This window comes from Triturus cristatus, chromosome 2_1 (genome assembly GCF_964204655.1).
Source record: "Triturus cristatus chromosome 2_1, aTriCri1.1, whole genome shotgun sequence".
NCBI lineage: Eukaryota > Metazoa > Chordata > Amphibia > Caudata > Salamandridae > Triturus > Triturus cristatus.
The window spans coordinates 265,365,462-265,389,061 of record NC_140581.1 but is presented as its reverse complement, the minus strand read 5'-3'; the positions used below and the strand labels follow the sequence as shown (position 1 = coordinate 265,389,061).

The 23,600-nt window shown below is 48.3% G+C and overlaps 1 protein-coding gene across 1 annotated transcript in view; it reads right to left on the bottom strand.

Annotated features, from left to right (window-relative positions):
* SPEF2 (sperm flagellar and cilia associated 2) overlaps positions 1 to 23,600 on the bottom strand; it is a 1,083,747-nt gene that overhangs the window by 531,837 nt on the left and 528,310 nt on the right. The window contains exon 23 of the mRNA XM_085631001.1: positions 9,402 to 9,562. Coding sequence (XP_085487127.1) covers positions 9,402 to 9,562 — 161 coding nt within the window. The remainder of the gene's footprint in view (positions 1 to 9,401; positions 9,563 to 23,600) is intronic.

The following is a 23,600-nucleotide window of genomic DNA, read 5'->3' as shown; positions in this document are numbered from 1 at the left end:
CCACATCCACAAGCGTGTGCTGGCGGTGGTATTTCCAGACTTGGAGAGGCGCTTACAGGAGAAGCAGCAGCAGGAAGGGGGTAGGTACATGTGTGTTTGTTGTGTGTCACCAGCATTTGTAAGTGCACAGTTGCATGCATACACTGCCAGGGTTTAAAGGTGCTGTGCAGATCCAGTTACCCACAGTATAGCTGTGCTCTCCTGCCTCCCTTCCCCTCCTTGCAATGTGTTCCCTGGTCTGTGTGTAGCCACTCCTTCACAAGGTTATCTAGGCTGGCGCTTTCTCCACGTGAACTATGCCTGTAGCATCATGTGTGGGGGTGGTGTGTAACAGGTTTTGGGACCTTGCCTGTGCCCTGTCCAGTTCAGTACATGTGGGTTCCATGTCAGTTGGCACTGATGCTGAGTCCAGACATGGGAGTTAGTCTCTCAAGTGTCATGCCTTACAGCGCGCATGTCCTATGTTGTGGCCTGTGACATGATGTACATGAGTGTGCGATACGCATGGTGCAGGGATGGTGGCGTGTGTTGCAGTCATTCCCATTCAGGACCATGGAGTTGTGTGGCCACTACTGTCCCCTGGGGCATATTTACATAGGTGTCATGTGTGTCATCACAAAACGTGGACACTCTCAGTGTCTACAGCATAGGTTGTGCTCTGTGCCATTGTCCCCTGGCGCCATGTATATTGACGTGAAATGTAGTTCAAGTGTCCACTGTACAGCCTGACCTGATTTTCCTTGTTCATAGTCACAGTGGCCAGTGCCTGTGTGTCTTGTTACAATCATCTGATGATGGCCATTTGTACATGATTATTTGGACAGGCGCACCTTGGGTATTTGGCGTCCAATCTTGCATTTATGCAGCCCCTGTGTATTTCACCCTGACTAAGAGATGTAAGTGCCACCTGTGTCTCAACAAATTGTCTCATGTAGGGGGTGGTTGGTGCGGGCCAAGCCTACATGTCAAAACCAGAATTCTCCTTGCTAGGTCTGGCCAGTGTGTGATGTTTGTCTGGACATATACTCAAGGTGCAGTGAGCCAGTCATGGTGGGCATGTTTTCAGTATTACCTAAGCAGCATGTGCCTCGAGTTCATGGATATGGTCCCTCCTCATCCCTATTTTCGGCAACGCTGTGTGGTGCAGATGCAGTGCTGGATTGTCCCCAGGGCCTGGCTCCTATGTCAAACTCCATTTCATGTCATTTGCTATTGTGTCATGCTCTCCATGGATTTTCATTGGCATGGTGGGCCAACCAACTGTGTGTTGCATGCCCTACATCTGTACCTTGTTTTGTAGGTGTTACTGATCTTTCTTTGCAGGCTATGCACTGTAATCTATGTAGATTGGACTCATGTGACATATGTATACAGGTGTGTGATTAATTGCTGTCTCTTCACCTTGCCCACAGCATCGTCGGGGGACACGGAGGGAGACATGAGCACAGACGGAGCGGAGGGACCGAGCACCAGTGCCAGCGTTGACATCGTGGCTGGCACATTGAGTGGTACGGAGGCGGAGGAGAGTGAGGCCGAGGACCTGTCCACTGGCACGACAGAATATGAAGCTGACGGGTCCGAGGATGATCTCTCCGAGTGGGCGGAGGCTGCACCAGCAGCTGACAGCCGCACAACATCGCACCCCGCCCCCTCCATTGCCATCAGCCGCCTCCCACTTGCTTGTGTCCCTTCCCAGCATGCCCGGTCACCACATGTCTCCTTCCTGCCAGGCACCGCACCCCCTGCCCCTGTCTACACTGCTGCCGCCAATGCTGAGTCTGTGGACATCCAGCGGCAGTTGCAGGTTGGTCAGGCTGCGATCCTTAATGTCCTCCATGGCCACAGCCAAGTGCTGCACAACATGGAGGCATACTTGGAGGGCATTTTTTCATCGCAGGCTGACCAACGCCAGTTGCTGAGGTCCATAGACTCGACACTGACTGCAGCAGTGGGTCTCCTGCAGCGCTACGTCCCACCCCCTACCCCTGCCCCATCCACACTTCCCACTCCCATGCCTGTCCCACGTACACCCAGACGTCAGCATGCACTCACCACAACAGACACAGGCACCACACCAGCAGGGAAGGTCATACGCACACCTCCTGGCACGCACACACAGGGTGAAGTAGGCACACCCACTGGGTCGTGGGGCAAACGTAAGTCATGCAGCCAGAGTGGGAGTCCGCATTCCACCCAATCCACTCCCTCCAAATCCCCTCCCCTCAGCTCTCCTGGCCACATATCCGGCAAGGACTCCTTCATGGCCGCTCTGTCCCTGAGCCCCACTGTGACACCACCTCGCAAGCGGTCAAGGGAGTCCCCGGTCAGGGTGGTTGAGTCCCCCCCCCCCTGTCCACACCCTCCCCCAGTGGCGCTGCGACACATCCCTCCGCCCCCCCACCCCCCTTGGGGCCTGTGGTTCCTTCGGGTGCAGGGGAGACTCTGGAGGACCTTGCTAAGGTGCGCAGCGACATCCTGGCCTCCGCCTTTGGCACTGCCCCACCCCCTGTGGTGGAGTCCTCCATCCCTGCACCCACGACGCCTACCCTTCGCCCTCATGTCCCTGCGGTGCCTGGTCCTTCCCCCCCACATGATGCCCTTCCCGCTGTGGAAGACGAAGGAGTCTGACTGTGCAGGCAAGCTAGGGGACACGCGCCCCACTGTGTCCCCCATCCAGCTGTGACTCATGGACTGCCCTATGGGCTTTGTAAATATTGAACTTGATCCACACACACATTATTTGGAAATGCTGAATAAAGCCTTTTATTTTTCATTAGAACACTACTGCTTTTGTGGTGTTGCTGTTGGTGGGCCTGCTACATGATTTTGGGTGGTGATCATGTGTTGGGTGTGTGGGAAATGTAGTAGTGTGCTGGTCATAGGGGGGACCCTGGTATCTGTGTGCCATCACAAGGTGTTAGCTAGGTTTCTCTGTTCATGTAAGCAGTTACTGCATGGTGAAATTGTCCCAAGGTGTATTCCTTCCTCTGTGTACCCTGACATCTTCCCTGCAGGGTGTTCCCAATATTTAGCGCTGAGCTGTGTGTACATTAGCTGGGTGTGTGACGGACCCCTTCAACTTTGGCCATGCATGCAGAGCGATGTCTCCACCTGCATCATTCGTGGCATCCTTGGTGATCACTGTACTTGTGTATGTAGTCTGTTGACATGACTTCATGTGGACATGTTCCCTTTTAGGCTGTATGCATGTGTGTACTCCCAGCCTCGCACACATGTGTTACATGTACTGCAGGGTCTTGGTGCACCTGACTGACAATTGTGGCAATTTGATCTGTGGGTACTCCACCCTTATTTGTTTTCATGGGCAATGCTGGGGGCCTCTGCACCCACCCCTCCTGTGTCTGGGCACTGCTGGGAGGACTCTGCACACACCCCTCCTGTCTCTGGGCACTGCTGGGAGTGATAGGCACCCACCCCTCCTGTGTCTGGGCACTGCTGGGAGGACTCTGCACACACCCCTCCTGTCTCTGGGCACTGCTGGGAGGACTCTGCACACACCCCTCCTGTATCTGGGCACTGCTGGGAGTGATAGGCACCCACCCCTCCTGTGTCTGGGCACTGCTGGGAGGACTCTGCACACACCCCTCCTGTCTCTGGGCACTGCTGGGAGGACTCTGCACACACCCTTCTTGTGACTGGGCACTGCTGGGAGGACTCTGCACACACCACACTTGTGACTGGGCACTGCTTGGAGGACTCTGCACCCACCCCTCCTGTGTCTGGGCACTGCTGGGAGGACTCTGCACACACCCCTTCTGTCGCTGGGCACTGCTGGGAGGACTCTGCACCCACCCCTCCTATTTCACGATATGTACGCTTAGAACATACAGGGGTGTGGGTTCGCTCCATGCATACGTGGTGGGGGTACGTGTCGTACTTACACTGTTGGGGTGGGGGTACGCTCCATACGTCCGCGGGGTGAGGGTACGGGTTGTACTTACACTGTTGGGGTGGGGGTATGCTCCATACGTCCGCGGGTGAGGGTACGGGTCGTACTTACACTGTTGGGGTACGCTCCATACGTCCGCGGGTGAGGGTACGGGTCGTACATACACGGTTGGGGTGGGGGTACGGGCCGTACTTACACTGTTGGGGTGGGGGTACGCTCCATACGTCCGCGGGTGAGGGTACGGGTCGTACTTACACTGTTGGGGTGGGGGTACGCTCCATACATCCGCGGGTGAGGGTACGGGTCGTACATACACTGTTGGGGTGGGGGGTATGCTCCATACATCCGCGGGTGAGGGTACGGGTCGTACTTACACTGTTGGGGTGGGGGTACGCTCCATACGTCTGCGGGTGAGGGTACGGGTCATACTTACACTGTTGGGGTGGGGGTACGCTCCATACGTCCGCGGGTGAGGGTACGGGTCATACTTCCACTGTTGGGGTGGGGGTACGCTCCATACGTCCGCGGGTGAGGGTACGGGTCGTACATACACTGTTGGGGTGGGGGGTATGCTCCATACGTACGCGGGTGAGGGTACGGGTCGTACTTACACTGTTGGGGTGGGGGTACGCTCCATACGTCCGCGGGTGAGGGTACGGGTCGTACTTACACTGTTGGGGTGGGGGTACGCTCCATGCATACGGGGGTGGGGGTACGGTCCGTACATATGCGTCCCCACGCTATGTGATGCTTGTGCGGGCCGTACCCAGGCCTTTGCCACGTGGGTACAGCCGTCCCGCCATTGTTGGGATGACATAGGTGTGGGCGGGATACGACTCGTACCCACGCTCTTAAGGCGTGGGTACGGGACGTACCTGTATTGTTGTGTTGCCGGTTCGCGTCGTCAAGCACTTCCGTTGTGGCGGTCGCTGGCTTTGCTGGACACGCCCCCACCCCCTCGTAGTGACCAGGGCCTGGGGGTCAGGTATGTCCAGGACATGTGTGCTGTGTGACTTTGGTGGGGGTTTTGTGGCCTGCCCCTGGTCCTGCCCCCCCCTTTCCCCCCTCCCTTTGTTGTTCTGACCTTCTGCAGCGTATGCGTCCGAACCTGTAGAGGAGGTTGACTGCTATGAGGGCCGGGATGACACGTAGGTTCGGGTCCATGTCTGTCCGTCGCGTACAGGTACTCCTTGTTCGCGTCGTCCTGATTTCCCGGCAGTTTTTGGCAGCCGGAAAATATTCACCGTGCGGGATGACGTCGGTGCGAATCGGAATTCCTGGTTCGTGAATGGCAGGCTGCGTGCGTCCCGACGTCACGTCGGCGCTTTTCCGGATCACATTTGTATGTTTATTTTTGTCGGTCGGGGTTTTGTACGATTCGTACGGAAATGGTGTTGCCGTGCGAATCGTAATTCCATGTTTGTATATTTTGACGACCGGGTACGCGTCGGACGGAGAATATGCTCCGTCCGACGGTTCGTACCCGGTTTTTACAGGATCGTGATCGGCACCTGAGTGTGTGATGTGACCAGAGAGTGTGTATATATATTTATATTTCCATCAATATTCGCGATGTCGCAGCGATAGTCGTGAAGTCCCTGCGATGGTACATGGGGGCCCCACTGGGGGTCGCGGCTTCTTCAATGCAAAAAATCATCACCCCGTTTCTGAAAAATGGGGTCAGAGTATCTCCACCCTGACCCCTTATGTTAGCTTTCACACAAAATTTAAACCACAGGAACCGTTCCCAGACGATAAAATGGCAGCTGCAACTTCCTGTTCAGGTTACGTCCAGCCACTCAGAGCATTCCCTATGTGTCCCGCATCCGCGGTTAATCGCAGAATGGTCACAAAATATCAGCGACCAGAGATATGTTTAAGATTTTTGGCTTATATTTCGCAAAAACTGTGGGACAGATTTGCACCAAATAACAAAAAGCACAATCTGGGTTACAACATCTACCCTTCTGCCAAATTTGGTGTAATTCTGTCCAGTGGATCAGGCTGTAGGTTCGACAACGCGTTCCTATGGGATTTCAGATTCCAAATTCACCCTTTTTTGATCCTTTATTTCTCAGTCCCCACTACACAGATCACCCCCAAACCTTCAATGACAACTTAGAACCTACTTTGACACGTATTTTAGAAAATTTCATGAAGATTGGTCAAACGATGCCAAAGTTATCGCCAAGTCAAAAAATGCTTTTCCTATTTTTTCCTATGGAAGCTAACTATAATTACCAACTGGCATCCGCCAGAAGGTAATATTTATATTTTATTACCTAGTAGGTAGTTACAGTTAGGACATTGTTTCCATAACTTTGGCATCGTTTGACGAATCTTCGTGAAATTTTCAAAACTAGTTTGAGGCTCACTTCAGATGCTGTCTTCAAAATTTTGGGGTGTTCCGTTAAGTGGGGGCTGAGAAAAAGGAGGGTCCCAAAATGCCTTTTCTCCATGTTAATTTCCATAGGAAACTTTAGACATGCCTACAGCCCGAACTGCGGACCGGAATTACACTAAATTTGCAGAAAGGTAGCTCTTGGTCCAGAAATCGCCCTTTCTATTAAATGGTGTAAATTCCTTCAGTAGTTGCGGAGAAATTTAAAGAAACTCCCAGGTGGACCGAGTCACAAGAAAAAACAAAGAAAAGCGGGCAGTGTAGAAACACCCTGACCACTTAGGCCTTTGAGGGGGTCGCCAAAAAAGCATTTTTAAAAGAAAATTCAGTGGGAGGCATGCTGGATACACGACTCCCGCCTGCAAAAATTAAAAAATGAAGCACAGGTTCTCCCACTTTGTTTAATTAGGCCCCGGGATGGGCTAGGTCCTGGGGGCAGTTGAAAATATAGGAGGGGGGGGAACAGGCCTCCCTCTTCGGAAATCTAAAGCCTCAGGGACCATCACCTCCCTGGGTTATTTTTTTATATGTATGCAGGGATTGCCCTAGCGGCAACCCCCATGCCCTGGGTACCACCACCTCCCCAGGGCTACATATAAGAGTAATGTGAGGGGGCCGCGCAGCCCTTGTGACCGCAACTCCCTGGGGCTAAAATAAATAATGATGTGTGAGGGCCACCTCCCTGGGGCACAAAGACATTAATAAAGGAGGTCCATTGAGGACCCCTGGCCCCGGGGACCACCACCTCCCCAGCCAAGAAGGGGGCGTGCGAACCGCCGCCAAGAGCCTTGCATGGCCCTGGGGAACGCCCCCCCAGGGCTGGCTCCAGCAATGTCTTGGGGTGCCCACACCTGGGACATTGCAGTTTGCTATGGCAAGGCGGGAGCACTGCTCCCACCATGCCATAGCAAACAGTGTGCTCCGTTTTGAGCAAACAAGAGCATTTTACTCACATTTGCTCAAAGCAAGAACACTCTGCTCTGTGTGTAAAAAGTAATGCCTGCTCCCACAGGAGGTGGGGAACCGTCCGGGACCGCGTGGGCCTTCAGGCTTCCTCATCGTCGAACGAAGTGGCCAGGCCCTGGGGAATGGGGTCTCTGGGGCCAAAGTTGGCCCAGGGAGGGTGGCTGTGTGACCCCCTTCCCCTTTAAAAAAAATAAAAATAAAGGCCTGGGCCGGGGCCAAAATTGCGCTGCCCCCTCCAATAAAAAAAAAAAAAGGCAAGCCCAGTAGAGAGAGTCCCAGTGGCCCAAATGGGTCAGGGAAGGGGGGTCACGCATCCCCCTTTCCTAAAAGATGACAAAAAAGCTGCCAACTCGCCGGAGGCCCCACTATTTTTCTCCTCTACTCTGCAAACATGCCTCCTGGCAAGCTCATGGTTGGGGGATGAAGTCCCCTTGGTTGCTGGTTTCTGGAGAAAGGGGGCGTGGCCTGCTATCAGGTCTCAGCATCCTGATGTGTGGGACATACTGGAGATAATAGGAGGGGTCGTTGCTCCACAAGTTCGTCCTTGAGGCCCACCTACCACTCCAGTTGGGCACCACACAGCGAGATTGCTAAGAGGTCTTCAGAGGCCACGCGTCTTTACTCCACCACGGTGCAAACGCGGCTCGTGGTGCACTGCTGGTTGGGGGATGAAGTTCACTTTACTCCAGAGAGACCTTGGCGGCCAAGAAGCCCTCCTGTAAGTCCTACACAGCAGGACTCCTGAGAGCTGATCGGAGGCCCAGCCCCCTTTCTCCACCACTCTGCAAATACGACTATTAGTTAAAAAAACCCATAGAAATTCACTGCAAAACCCAAGGTTACAGGGACGTTATAGTTAGGAACTAGGTTTTACAAATCATTAGAAATTCACTGGAAAAAAACAAAGGTTACAGGGATGTTATAGTTAGAATATGTATTGAAAAGAAACTTCAAAATTCACTGAAAAAACCAAAGGTTACATAGTTAGGGTCAGATTTCAATCATACAAAACCAGTGAAATTTGGCTGTTATAGTTAGTGAGGTAACTATAAATCACACCTCCGCAATGCACTGGTTATGGCCTCACACATTACATCACTCATGACATGGTCAGTGACATCACAGATGACATCACTGAAGGCATCTCAAATGACAATATTCATTTTAAATTACCCATACATATACATTCTAATTTCCTTACCACCCCTATACACTATCCATCCCTAAACCCTAAAAACTATTTTCTACCTTGATACACCACCTATCCCTACACCCCCTCATTACCTCTGTATACTACGCATCCCTGGATCACAAACTCTCTCACTACCTCATACACTACCCATTCTTAACCCATAAAAACCGTGACTACCCCTCTACACTACCCATCCCTGAACCGTAAAATCCCTTGCAACACTCCTCATTCCAGTAAAAGGCCCTGCTAATCATTACCCAATACACTAAGCAACCATGAACACCTTTACACTATCCATCCCTTAACTGTAAATGATCCTTGCTACCCCTAAACACTACACACCCCTGAAACCTAAAAACTCCTTATTCACCTGACAGATTACCTTTCTCTGTTGCCTAACAACCCCTTACTATCTCTACATCCATCCCATCCCTAAACCTTAAAAACATTATATGTGTGTGTGTTATATATAAAACAATATATTAGCTGTCCTACTAAAACATGGGAACTCCCAAGGTTCCCTACTTTTTTTGCAGATATATAACTATATATACATATAAAATACACTTTCCAGGGAAATAAAGGCTCATAAACAAAATTCCTTATCAAATGCATGCAAAGTAAATACTCATCAGGTACTTTCCTGTGTGTATTGAGCATCCCGATGTAGTTACTGGTGATGTAATGTCCCTTGATGTAATTACTGCAATGTAACAGTAGCACACCCACATATGAGTTAAAATACCACAGTATGAAGATAGTAATGCCACAGAGTGTTCATCCACCAAAATACCTTTTAATATTAAAAGGTGCTACATAATTTGATTATGCTAACTACATCATTCGGTTAAACCTCCTCAAGATATTGGAAGTTAATTGTAATGCATATCCTATAGGCTGGTCCATGGAAAAACTTATTGGGCAATGATTACCTTTTTGGCTTCTCTGGATCCAGAGGCTGATCTCCATTAACAATGTCCAGTAAAGAAATTCGAACAAATTCACGATTAGTCTCAGTTGGCATTTTCCCTGCCATTCCATTGTAATAATCAGAAAGAAGCCTCATGGTGTCCTGAAAGCGGTCCACTTCCACCTTCAATTACAAAGAAAAAAATACAAAGATTCTTATAAAGCATTTGCAGTAGTCCTTAAACAATGTCAAGGGAGGTAAAGTCTACTTAATAAATCCTTTTGGGGATTGATTAACAAAGTAAAAATTATAGAAAAAAAGTTTAGTCACATGAAAACTAAAGATTGAGAATCTTCAATATTTGAAACAAGTGAAACTATTTTTGTTTTAATTCAAGAAATCCAAAAAATGTCTGACACCCTTGTAATGTAACAGATGCATCTGCAGTTTCTTGCTGTATTCAGAGATAATAGATGTTTATTATTAACCGACTCAATAGTACTAATTTTATCCAAGTAAGGTGAATGAAAGGCTGTGCAAACCAGCAAGGATTCAAACCTCAGAATATGGGAGCAAAAACAGAACTCTAAGGAGGGATTAGCATAATGACCCAAAAGAACCTGATTGCCTGCAAAGGAAAAACAATAACTATTAGGGTGAGTTGTTGACATTCATAGAAGGGTGTTTAACCAAAGTAGCAATTCCAAAAATCATGAGACACAAACATTATGGTCTAAATAATGTGATGTCAAAAATATTGTGAACTTAATATTGAAAGTACGAATGTTACTTTTTCCGTATTTAATATAGTTTTTCAAATATAATTGTATAAATATTGTTTTATTAAATATAGATGTTTTAAAGAATATATAATATATTTTAAATTTATTTAGAAATTGTTAATTTAGTAGTGGTTTATTGGTTTTGTAGGGGATTAGGATGGGAAGATTTAACATGCAAATTATTGTTTTTTTGGAGCATTTCATTTTTTTGATTGAAAATTATGTACATGTATTAATTGATTATTATTACAATTATTTGTTACTTTTTTTATTAATGTTTAATTACTACATTGTGTTAATTAATTTTATTTTTTTAATCCTTTTCATTTTAATTGTTTTATTTAATCATTTAAAATTAATACATTTTCATTTTTACAACAAACATTCTATTCATTTCTGGCCCTGTTCCCTTTAAGGGAAGTTGAGAGAAAATATATATATATTTTTGTTAATTTTATTATTTTATTGTAAGGTACATTTGTATTATTTAATGTTATTTATTTAATATTTAAATTATAAATGCAATGTAATTTTTATTTATTTTGTTTATATTTAAATTAACTTGTTACTTTAGGAGCGGAAGTGGTTACCTAACCCCTCTGTGGACTAACACTTTTCCTACTATTGCTTAGATTGAAGTGGGAATATTAAATCTAAAACCTCCAACATAAAATCCTTTCCCTTAATTTGCTTCCTTTGGAGTGGGAATATTAAACTTAACACCACCGGGTGGCCTGGGGCTGCTTGTGGATCACTTTGTCTGCCTTTGGTATAGGTGACACATTTATTAAAATGATCCAGGCACTTTATACGACCTCACAAGCCTGGGTTGCCTATGCTGGCAATTACTCTGAGCCTTTTCGCATCTACCATGGGGGCAACACAGGGGTGTCCACTTTCGCCCCTTCTTTTTGCCCATTATATTGAACCCATCTACAATCTGTTTCTAGGAATGCAGACATACAGCCATGAGTCTATGCTGAACAACAACTTGAACTTACCACTTATGCAGACGATGTGGCAATTTTCTCCTCAAATCCTGCACTAGCTGTCTCCCAGATCTTCCATGAGGCATGTATTTTCGGGCATTTCTCTGGTTACCAAATAAAATTTAGACAAAAGGTCCTTTTGAATTTTAACTCTGACTCTTCTATTCAGGGGTCTACCACCTCAGCGGTTTATTTAGGCATTAAGATATGCCCTTTGGTCTACAATAGTGTTGAAATTAATGATAAAACTTTATTATTTGACACTTATTAAATTAAAATCATGGAATAAGCTACCGCTCACGATTAGCAGGTAAGTCAATATTATAAAAATGAATACCCTACCAAAGTTTTTGTATTTGTTTCAAGCAATCCCGCTGAGGGTTCCAGGTATTTTTTTAGGCGCCGCGATGGTGCTATTAGTAGTTTTATCTGGGGATATCCACTTTCACCGGCCGGGTGCGTAGTTTACTGACACACACACACATATATATATATATATATATATATATATATATATATATAAAAATGCGTTTTGGGGACCCCCCTTTTTTCTCGGGCCCCGCTTGACGAATCACAGTGAAATTTTCAGGATAGGAGCGGACCGGAGCTGGCCAAAAGTTTGGAAAATTTAGCGAAGATTCGTCAATTGGCGCCAACGTTCTTCCAAATAGAATGTTGCGGATTTCCTATGGAAAATAGGTCCCAACTATATCTACCTACTGGCGACCGCCAGTAGGTAATATATATATATATATATATATATATATATATATATATATATATATTTACCAACTAAAAGCACAAAGGTGCATAAAAGGGATCTGGAAGAAAAGGAGAATCATTACGCAGAGCTGGGAGGATGGATGGGTTGACAAAGAATCTGCAGCTAAATCTAATCTCTACAATATAAGGCGTTACCGAAGGTAAGTAACTTATTCATCTGATAGAGACATCTAGCTGCTGATTCCTTATCTTAGAATAGATACCCAAACAATACCATCTTCGAGGAGGGTCTGAGAACTGATTCCAAGAAATATCCCAGACTAGGCTATCTGGTCCACATAAGTAAAAGAGATACCACTTGCCAGGAAGGGAGGGTTGGTAGAAAACATCCCACCAGAATACTCAGGGAGAACCCCGTACAGATCTGAATCTGCAGCCATGCAAAGACATGGGAGAAAATGCATGGCAGAAGAACAAGACAAGTGGGAAGAACGCTACATATACCATAGCACTGCAGTGCCCCCCAGAAGGGCAACTGGTCCAAGGGACCGAGACGGAAGCTTAAGGTCAACGGCTAAAACTATTGCACCAAGCTTCAATCCATAGAAGTAGGCATGACATAGGGTTCCAACCGATAGCTGATAAATCACCACAAGCAATATCAACAAGCATGGCCTTAGACCCAATTAGGCAAAGGAAACACTTCAAGAGAGAAAGAAGGCTCTCTGGGGCTATGCAGCGTAGAATCCAACAAAAAGAAGGTAGAAAACACTCTCTCTCTCAAACTGTACAATAATAGGTGCCCAAGAAGGGTGTATACAACGACCACAACAGCGGTCAGAGGCGAGACGACAACATGGTAACAATCCACATGGCCCCATCTAAAGGGAGAGGGTGGGGTGGAAGTATACATTTAAAAAACCAAAGAGCAGGCAGAAGCAGCACTACTGAGAGAAATGGTACAAGTAGGCAGGCGAGAGACAATTGAAAAGAAACTGTGGGGGAGAAGCAACCCCACGAGAATAGAGAAATAAAGACCACTATGGAGGACTGGAAAAAGAGACCGAGGACGGGGCCAACACCTGGGAGGCCCATGCAGAAAACCAGGTCACAGCTTAAAAGAAATTAGTATTAGAAAACCAATGCCGGAAATTAAAGTCCAACCAAAAGGCCAGTGTAAAGAAGGAGAAGGAATAGATAGCGAGGCAGTGTCCACAGCCTAGAAAGCAGGAAGGCCAGAAGCAAGGGACATCCACGTATGCACGGGACAACCCATCCCCGGCCAACAAGCCTGGGAGGAATACAGGTGAGGATCCTGATGCCACCAGATTACCAGTCCAGAGGGATATCAGGCATGGTGCCGGTGCCGATGACGAGGGAGGCTGTAGCAGCCTGAAACACAAAGCTTTGCAGGGAAAACTGACGGAAAAGGCAGAGCGGGTCTCCAAGGGTGGGAAGGTTCCTATGAGTCCACAGAGGCCCTTGAAACAGGGTTAGCCCTTGTGCCCAACAGAATATCACAGAGGGTTTTACTGAAGGGAAGAGGAGGCTCAGTTGTCAGCTGGCTCTTCTGAAGCACCCCAGATGTACAAGGGAGACAAACCCCCAAGGTGTGAGAACTGCAATTTCACTTGCAAGAAGTGGAGAAATATCCCGGAAAGAACCCGAAGGGATCACAAACCTCCATACGATCCAACCCGGATGGACCAGCATGGAACCCATGTCCAAGAAGAACAGAAGAGACACATTTGTCAGATACCCCTAAAAAAAGAAGAAGGCACACTTGAAGAACAGCCAGGCCAGTAACTAAACGTTGGGGTTGGTAACGGAGGTGTCATGGTAATAGCTCCAATAAAAAAGTGAAAGCAACTGCAGCTGTGCACAAGAAAGAAGCAGAGGGAAAACAGGCCATGGAGAAGCATAAAAGAGGTAGGGCGGCCGAGTTGGCCACCCATGCCATGATACAGACTATGGATGGCCACAAGGAACTTAAGAGAGAAAGACAGAGCGGTCAGGGGCCCGTCTCGCCTGGGTATAGTGAGAAGTAGCACAAGAAGTGCCAAGGCCCGAAGAGAAAAAGAAGGAATACTACCCCAAGCAGAACCAGACAAAGAACTGTAGGCCAAGAACCATGCGCCTTCCCTTGCATCCACTAGGAAAGGAGAGCACCAGACAGAGTGGATCCGCACAATACCATAAAAAAACACACACCAATCAGAACTTGGGCAGAGCAAAGAACACCATGCAGCCACCGGCGTAGACACCAAACCGGGTCAGAAATTAAGACGTCTGTCAGAAAACAACCAGGGATCACAACCTGTCATCGACAGCTTAAGAATGTAAGAAAAGAAAATACTTGCCGGGGTAGGGCACCACACTGAATGGCACGCGGAGGAACATGGGAAAAGAAGCCAACTGGCAGTGCCGTATAATGGCTCACACAGAAAGAAATGAAGGGGACTATTTCCTGCCAGACTGAGTATGGGGGAAAATGAGGACAATGTAGCAATCAGGGCTTAAGATTTCACTCCACTCCAACTATCCCAATAATGGTGTAAAGCGGAGTCAGCCTAAGAGCCAAACAGATATTGGCCATTGAAAGACATGTCCACCAAGGTGTACTGAACAGCCTCAGAAGCCAGTGGTACGTAGTTAGCCATGCCGGCAAAGGGCTACTGAAAGGGACATAGCCCGCCCAACAGAATCAGTGGTATCCATGCCACCACAAATTAGCAATGTAGCCACCTGATGGCCATCCTGGTCCAGCTGAAAAATAGTGTCTCAACAGTCATCGAGGACTGAGGGGAGAAGGCATTAGAAAAAAGGCTTATAACACAAGTCTCATTAAGGGACCGCAAAGCAGACCTGGTAGCCGAAAAGATATTATTTGTAAAGCGCAGCGTGTACCCGGAGGTGTCTTAGCGCTGATTCCGTATGCAATGATGAGCAGAAGGGAGGACCTACTGATTGAACAGCCAGGTTTTCAAGAGTTTCCTGAACTGGGGCAGGGAAGGTGCTGACATTAGATTGAGTGGAAGGAGATTCCAGGATGTGGCTGCTCTAACCGCAAAACTTCTAAAACCCCATTTTGTTTTTTTAAATCTGAAGGAGCCTGCTGATCTTAGGTTTCTTGCTGGCCGTACCATGAAAAGGCTTTCTTCAGAAAGAAAAGTCCCTGAATCGCGGAGCGCTTTATATGTCAGACAGAGGGTCTTAAACTTGATTCTGTTTTTGACTTTCAGCCAATGAAGATCTTTGAAAGCAGAAGAGACAGAGTGGTACCTAGGCAAGTCCAATAAAAGTCTGGCTGTTGAGTTTTGAAGAATTTGCAATTTCTTCAAATATTGAGTTTGCAGGCCAATGTAGAGGCCGTTGCAGTGGTCGATCTTGGAAAATACCAACGTAGAAATAACTGATTTCCTGACTGAGATGGGCAGAAAGATTAATATTTTTTTGAGTATTTTCAAGGTATTATATGAAGAGGAGACCACTGCATTGATTTGATTGCCTAGACCTAACCGATCATCAATAATGATGCCTAAACTTTTGGCTTTCTTGGTATGAGCAATAAGGGGGCCCATTTCAGCTGGCCAGCAAGGAGCAGACCAGAAGTTGGGTTTATTGTAAAATCAAAGCACAACCAAAGGAAATGATGGACGGCGTGTTGAACATTGCAAGCACTCACCCCCAGTCAACTGATCTGGGTTTAATCCACCACCGTTCTTTAGCCCACTCTGCCACCCCAGTTCAGACATGGACATATGCAAATCAGTCTGACCCTGTGCCTCATGGGAAAAGTCCAGCCCGAACTGCCAAGCCATGTCTTCCCTGGACCGGAAACAAGCTTCCTAGGACCGGTTTCTGGCATTTCAGCCGTCTTCAGCCAGGCTTGCTTGAATCCAGTGGCAAAGTGAGCAAGGGACTCACGTCTGAGCATACCCTGCCAACTTATGGCGAACAAAGCACAACCAAAGGAAATGATGGACGGTTTGTTGAACATTGCAAGCACTCACCCCCAGTCAACTGATCTGGGTTTAATCCACCACCGTTCTTTAGCCCACTCTGCCACCCCAGTTCAGACATGGCCATATGCAAATCAGTCTGACCCTGTGCCTCATGGGAACAGTCCAGCCCGAACTGCCAAGCCATGTCTTCCCTGGACCGGAAACAAGCTTCCTAGGACCGGTTTCTGGCATTTCAGCCGTCTTCAGCCAGGTTTGCTTGAATCCAGTGGCAAAGTGAGCAAGGGACTCACGTCTGAGCATACCCTGCCAACTTATGGCGAACAAAGCACAACCAAAGGAAATGATGGACGGAGTGTTGAACATTGTAAGCACTCACCCCCAGTCAACTGATCTGGGTTTAATCCACCATGTTCTTTAGCCCACTCTGCCACCCCAGTTCAGACATGGCCATATGCAAATCAGTCTGACCCTGTGCCTCATGGGAACAGTCCAGCCCGATCTGCCAAGCCATGTCTTCCCTGGACCAGAAACAAGCATCCTAGGACCGGTTTCTGGCATTTCAGCCGTCTTCAGCCAGGCTTGCTTGAATCCAGTGGCAAAGTGAGCAAGGGACTCAAGTCTGAGCATACCCTGCCAACTTATGGCGAACAAAGCACAACCAAAGGAAATGATGGACGGAGTGTTGAACATTGCAAGCACTCACCCCCAGTCAACTGATCTGGGTTTAATCCACCACCGTTCTTTAGCCCACTCTGCCACCCCAGTTCAGACATGGCCATATGCAAATCAGTCTGACCCTGTGCCTCATGGGAACAGTTCAGCCCGAACTGCCAAGCCATGTCTTCCCTGGACCGGAAACAAGCATCCTAGGACCGGTTTCTGGCATTTCAGCCGTCTTCAGCCAGGCTTGCTTGAATCCAGTGGCAAAGTGAGCAAGGGACTCACGTCTGAGCATACCCTGCCAAATGATGGCGAACAAAGCACAACCAAAGGAAATGATGGATGGAGTGTTGAACATTGCAAGCACTCACCCCCAGTCAACTGATCTGGGTTTAATCCACCACCGTTCTTTAGACCACTCTGCCACCCCAGTTCAGACATGGCCATATGCAAATCAGTCTGACCCTGTGCCTCATGGGAATAGTCCAGCCCGAACTGCCAAGCCATGTCTTCCCTGGACCGAAAACAAGCTTCCTAGGACCGGTTTCTGGCATTTCAGCCGTCTTCAGCCAGGCTTGCTTGAATCCAGTGGCAAAGTGAGCAAGGGACTCACGTCTGAGCATACCCTGCCAACTTATGGCGAACAAAGCACAACCAAAGGAAATGATGGACGGAGTGTTGAACATTGCAAGCACTCACCCCCAGTCAACTGATCTGGGTTTAATCCACCACCGTTCTTTAGCCCACTCTGCCCCCCCAGTTCAGACATGGCCATATGCAAATCAGTCTGACCCTGTGCCTCATGGGAACAGTCCAGCCCGAACTGCCAAGCCATGTCTTCCTTGGACCGGAAACAAGCTTCCTAGGACCGGTTTCAGGCATTTCAGCCGTCTTCAGCCAGGCTTGCTTGAATCCAGTGGCAAAGTGAGCAAGGGACTCACGTCTGAGCATACCCTGCCAACTTATGGTGAACAAAGCACAACCAAAGGAAATGATGGACGGAGTGTTGAACATTGCAAGCACTCACCCCCAGTCAACTGATCTGGGTTTAATCCACCACCGTTCTTTAGCCCACTCTGCCACCCCAGTTCAGACATGGCCATATGCAAATCAGTCTGACCCTGTGCCTCATGGGAACAGTCCAGCCCGAACTGCCAAGCCATGTCTTCCCTGGACCGGAAACAAGCATCCTAGGACCGGTTTCTGGCATTTCAGCCGTCTTCAGCCAGGCTTGCTTGAATCCAGTGGCAAAGTGAGCAAGGGACTCACGTCTGAGCATACCCTGCCAAATTATGGCGAACAAAGCACAACCAAAGGAAATGATGGATGGAGTGTTGAACATTGCAAGCACTCACCCCCAGTCAACTGATCTGGGTTTAATCCACCACCGTTCTTTAGCCCACTCTGCCACCCCAGTTCAGACATGGCCATATGCAAATCAGTCTGACCCTGTGCCTCATGGGAACAGTCCAGCCCGAACTGCCAAGCCATGTCTTCCCTGGACCGAAAACAAGCTTCCTAGGACCGGTTTCTGGCATTTCAGCCGTCTTCAGCCAGGCTTGCTTGAATCCAGTGGCAAAGTGAGCAAGGGACTCACGTCTGAGCATACCCTGCCAACTTATGGCGAACAAAGCACAACCAAAGGAAATGATGGACGGAGTGTTGAACATTGCAAGCACTCACCCCCAGTCAACTGATCTGGGTTTAATCCACCACCGTTCTTTAGCCCACTCTGCCACCCCAGTTCAGACATGGCCATATGCAAATCAGTCTGACCCTGTGCCTCATGGGAACAGTCCAGCCCGAACTGCCAAGCCATGTCTTCCCTGGACCGGTAACAAGCTTTCTAGGACCGGTTTCTGGCATTTCAGCCGTCTTCAGCCAGGCTTGCTTGAATCCAGTGGCAAAGTGAGCAAGGGACTCACGTCTGAGCATACCCTGCCAACTTATGGCGAACAAAGCACAACCAAAGGAAATGATGGACGGAGTGTTGAACATTGCAAGCACTCACCCCCAGTCAACTGATCTGGGTTTAATCCACCATGTTCTTTAGCCCACTCTGCCACCCCAGTTCAGACATGGCCATATGCAAATCAGTCTGACCCTGTGCCTCATGGGAACAGTCCAGCCTGAACTGCCAAGCCATGTCTTCCCTGGACCAGAAACAAGCATCCTAGGACCGGTTTCTGGCATTTCAGCCGTCTTCAGCCAGGCTTGCTTGAATCCAGTGGCAAAGTGAGCAAGGGACTCACGTCTGAGCATACCCTGCCAACTTATGGCGAACAAAGCACAACCAAAGGATATGATGGACGGAGTGTTGAACATTGCAAGCACTCACCCCCAGTCAACTGATCTGGGTTTAATCCACCACCGTTCTTTAGCCCACTCTGCCACCCCAGTTCAGACATGGCCATATGCAAATCAGTCTGACCCTGTGCCTCATGGGAACAGTCCAGCCCGAACTGCCAAGCCATGTCTTCCCTGGACCGGTAACAAGCTTCCTAGGGCCGGTTTCTGGCATTTCAGCCGTCTTCAGCCAGGCTTGCTTGAATCCAGTGGCAAAGTGAGCAAGGGACTCACGTCTGAGCATACCCTGCCAACTTATGGCAAACAAAGCACAACCAAAGGAAATGATGGACGGAGTGTTGAACATTGCAAGCACTCACCCCCAGTCAACTGATCTGGGTTTAATCCACCACCGTTCTTTAGCTCACTCTGCCACCCCAGTTCAGACATGGCCATATGCAAATCAGTCTGACCCTGTGCCTCATGGGAACAGTCCAGCCCGAACTGCCAAGCCATGTCTTCCCTGGACCGGAAACAAGCTTCCTAGGGCCGGTTTCTGGCACTTCAGCCGTCTTCAGCCAGGCTTCCTTGAATCCAGTGGCAAAGTGAGCAAGGGACTCACGTCTGAGCATACCCTGCCAACTTATGGCGAACAAAGCACAACCAAAGGAAATGATGGACGGAGTGTTGAACATTGCAAGCACTCACCCCCAGTCAACTGATCTGGGTTTAATCCACCACCGTTCTTTAGCCCACTCTGCCCCCCCAGTTCAGACATGGCCATATGCAAATCAGTCTGACCCTGTGCCTCATGGGAACAGTCCAGCCCGAACTGCCAAGCCATGTCTTCCCTGGACCGGAAATGAGGCTTCCTAGGAATGGCTTCTGGCATTTCAGCCGTCTTCAGCCAGGCTTGCTTCGTTTTAACAATTGAATCGACTTTGCCCCTGAAATGCGAATCGGTCTCATTGCAAAAGGACTGGCTAACCCAATCCCTTTTATACTCCGGTTGTTTAGTGAGTTGATTGATGACTTATTAGAGTTCTTTCGCTGAATTGTTGGTGGAATCGATTTGAGATGAAAAGTAGGCTGCCTTTTATGTAATCAATAGGGCTTTATATTTAGTTAACAAGAGTTTGTACGTTTCTCTCTCTTGGGAGTCATAATGGGCTCTCCATTTCCTCTCTTGGTGTCTACAGCCTTGTTTCTCCAGTCTAAGGGCCATTGAGAACCAGGGGGCAGATGGACGGGTCCTGCTTAGGCTACCTTTTTTTGTCAAGACTAATTGAGAAAAGCCAGAGTTGAGCCAGATGGAATAAGTCTCAGCTGCAAATTCAGGATTGTCCACCACCGGGGAGCTTGAAATAATCAGTAGCTGCTCTAGTTGATTTTTATCAACTTTTGCCCAGGATCTGTGCTGGGCTAATATAGACCACTTATTCGGGCCTGTGTTAGCTGTAGGGCAATTAATCTTAAAGAAGATGGCTGAGCGATCAGACCATATCAGAGGAAGCACTTTAAGACTAGAGATATCATTAAAATATCAAAAGACATATTGCCCAGAGCATCCAGCCCTTTAGATTTCCAGTCCAGAGGGATGTCAGGCACGGTGCCGGTGCCGATGACGAGGGAGGCTGTAGCAGCCTGAACCACAAAGCTTTACAGGGAAAACTGACGGAAAAGGCAGAGCTGGTCTCCAAGGGTGGGAAGGTTCTTATGAGTCCACAGAGGCCCTTGAAACAGGGTTAGCCCTTGTGCCCAACAGAATATCACAGAGGGTTTTACTGAAGGGAAGAGGAGGCTCAGTTGTCAGCTGGCTCTTCTGAAGCACCCCAGATGTACAAGGGAGACAAACCCCCAAGGTGTGAGAACTGCAATTTCACTTGCAAGAAGTGGAGAAATATCCCGGAAAGAACCCGAAGGGATCACAAACCTCCATACGATCCAACCCGGATGGACCAGCATGGAACCCATGTCCAAGAAGAACAGAAGAGACACATTTGTCAGATACCCCTAAAAAAAGAAGAAGGCACACTTGAAGAACAGCCAGGCCAGTAACTAAACGTTGGGGTTGGTAACGGAGGTGTCATGGTAATAGCTCCAATAAAAAAGTGAAAGCAACTGCAGCTGTGCACAAGAAAGAAGCAGAGGGAAAACAGGCCATGGAGAAGCATAAAAGAGGTAGGGCGGCCGAGTTGGCCACCCATGCCATGATACAGACTATGGATGGCCACAAGGAACTTAAGAGAGAAAGACAGAGCGGTCAGGGGCCCGTCTCGCCTGGGTATAGTGAGAAGTAGCACAAGAAGTGCCAAGGCCCGAAGAGAAAAAGAAGGAATACTACCCCAAGCAGAACCAGACAAAGAACTGTAGGCCAAGAACCATGCGCCTTCCCTTGCATCCACTAGGAAAGGAGAGCACCAGACAGAGTGGATCCGCACAATACCATAAAAAAACACACACCAATCAGAACTTGGGCAGAGCAAAGAACACCATGCAGCCACCGGCGTAGACACCAAACCGGGTCAGAAATTAAGACGTCTGTCAGAAAACAACCAGGGATCACAACCTGTCATCGACAAGCTTAAGAATGTAAGAAAAGAAAATACTTGCCGGGGTAGGGCACCACACTGAATAACACGCGGAGGAACATGGGAAAAGAAGCCAACTGGCAGTGCCGTATAATGGCTCACACAGAAAGAAATGAAGGGGACTATTTCCTGCCAGACTGAGTATGGGGGAAAATGAGGACAATGTAGCAATCAGGGCTTAAGATTTCACTCCACTCCAACTATCCCAATAATGGTGTAAAGCGGAGTCAGCCTAAGAGCCAAACAGATATTGGCCATTGAAAGACATGTCCACCAAGGTGTACTGAACAGCCTCAGAAGCCAGTGGTACGTAGTTAGCCATGCCGGCAAAGGGCTACTGAAAGGGACATAGCCCGCCCAACAGAATCAGTGGTATCCATGCCACCACAAATTAGCAATGTAGCCACCTGATGGCCATCCTGGTCCAGCTGAAAAATAGTGTCTCAACAGTCATCGAGGACTGAGGGGAGAAGGCATTAGAAAAAAGGCTTATAACACAAGTCTCATTAAGGGACCGCAAAGCAGACCTGGTAGCCGAAAAGATATTATTTGTAAAGCGCAGCGTGTACCCGGAGGTGTCTTAGCGCTGATTCCGTATGCAATGATGAGCAGAAGGGAGGACCTACTGATTGAACAGCCAGGTTTTCAAGAGTTTCCTGAACTGGGGCAGGGAAGGTGCTGACATTAGATTGAGTGGAAGGAGATTCCAGGATGTGGCTGCTCTAACCGCAAAACTTCTAAAACCCCATTTTGTTTTTTTAAATCTGAAGGAGCCTGCTGATCTTAGGTTTCTTGCTGGCCGTACCATGAAAAGGCTTTCTTCAGAAAGAAAAGTCCCTGAATCGCGGAGCGCTTTATATGTCAGACAGAGGGTCTTAAACTTGATTCTGTTTTTGACTTTCAGCCAATGAAGATCTTTGAAAGCAGAAGAGACAGAGTGGTACCTAGGCAAGTCCAATAAAAGTCTGGCTGTTGAGTTTTGAAGAATTTGCAATTTCTTCAAATATTGAGTTTGCAGGCCAATGTAGAGGCCGTTGCAGTGGTCGATCTTGGAAAATACCAACGTAGAAATAACTGATTTCCTGACTGAGATGGGCAGAAAGATTAATATTTTTTTGAGTATTTTCAAGGTATTATATGAAGAGGAGACCACTGCATTGATTTGATTGCCTAGACCTAACCGATCATCAATAATGATGCCTAAACTTTTGGCTTTCTTGGTATGAGCAATAAGGGGGCCCATTTCAGCTGGCCAGCAAGGAGCAGACCAGAAGTTGGGATTATTGTAAAATCAAAGCACAACCAAAGGAAATGATGGACGGCGTGTTGAACATTGCAAGCACTCACCCCCAGTCAACTGATCTGGGTTTAATCCACCACCGTTCTTTAGCCCACTCTGCCACCCCAGTTCAGACATGGACATATGCAAATCAGTCTGACCCTGTGCCTCATGGGAACAGTCCAGCCCGAACTGCCAAGCCATGTCTTCCCTGGACCGGAAACAAGCTTCCTAGGACCGGTTTCTGGCATTTCAGCCGTCTTCAGCCAGGCTTGCTTGAATCCAGTGGCAAAGTGAGCAAGGGACTCACGTCTGAGCATACCCTGCCAACTTATGGCGAACAAAGCACAACCAAAGGAAATGATGGACGGAGTGTTGAACATTGCAAGCACTCACCCCCAGTCAACTGATCTGGGTTTAATCCACCACCGTTCTTTAGCCCACTCTGCCACCCCAGTTCAGACATGGCCATATGCAAATCAGTCTGACCCTGTGCCTCATGGGAACAGTCCAGCCCGAACTGCCAAGCCATGTCTTCCCTGGACCGGTAACAAGCTTCCTAGGACCGGTTTCTGGCATTTCAGCCGTCTTCAGCCAGGCTTGCTTGAATCCAGTGGCAAAGTGAGCAAGGGACTCACGTCTGAGCATACCCTGCCAACTTATGGCGAACAAAGCACAACCAAAGGAAATGATGGACGGAGTGTTGAACATTGCAAGCACTCACCCCCAGTCAACTGATCTGGGTTTAATCCACCATGTTCTTTAGCCCACTCTGCCACCCCAGTTCAGACATGGCCATATGCAAATCAGTCTGACCCTGTGCCTCATGGGAACAGTCCAGCCTGAACTGCCAAGCCATGTCTTCCCTGGACCAGAAACAAGCATCCTAGGACCGGTTTCTGGCATTTCAGCCGTCTTCAGCCAGGCTTGCTTGAATCCAGTGGCA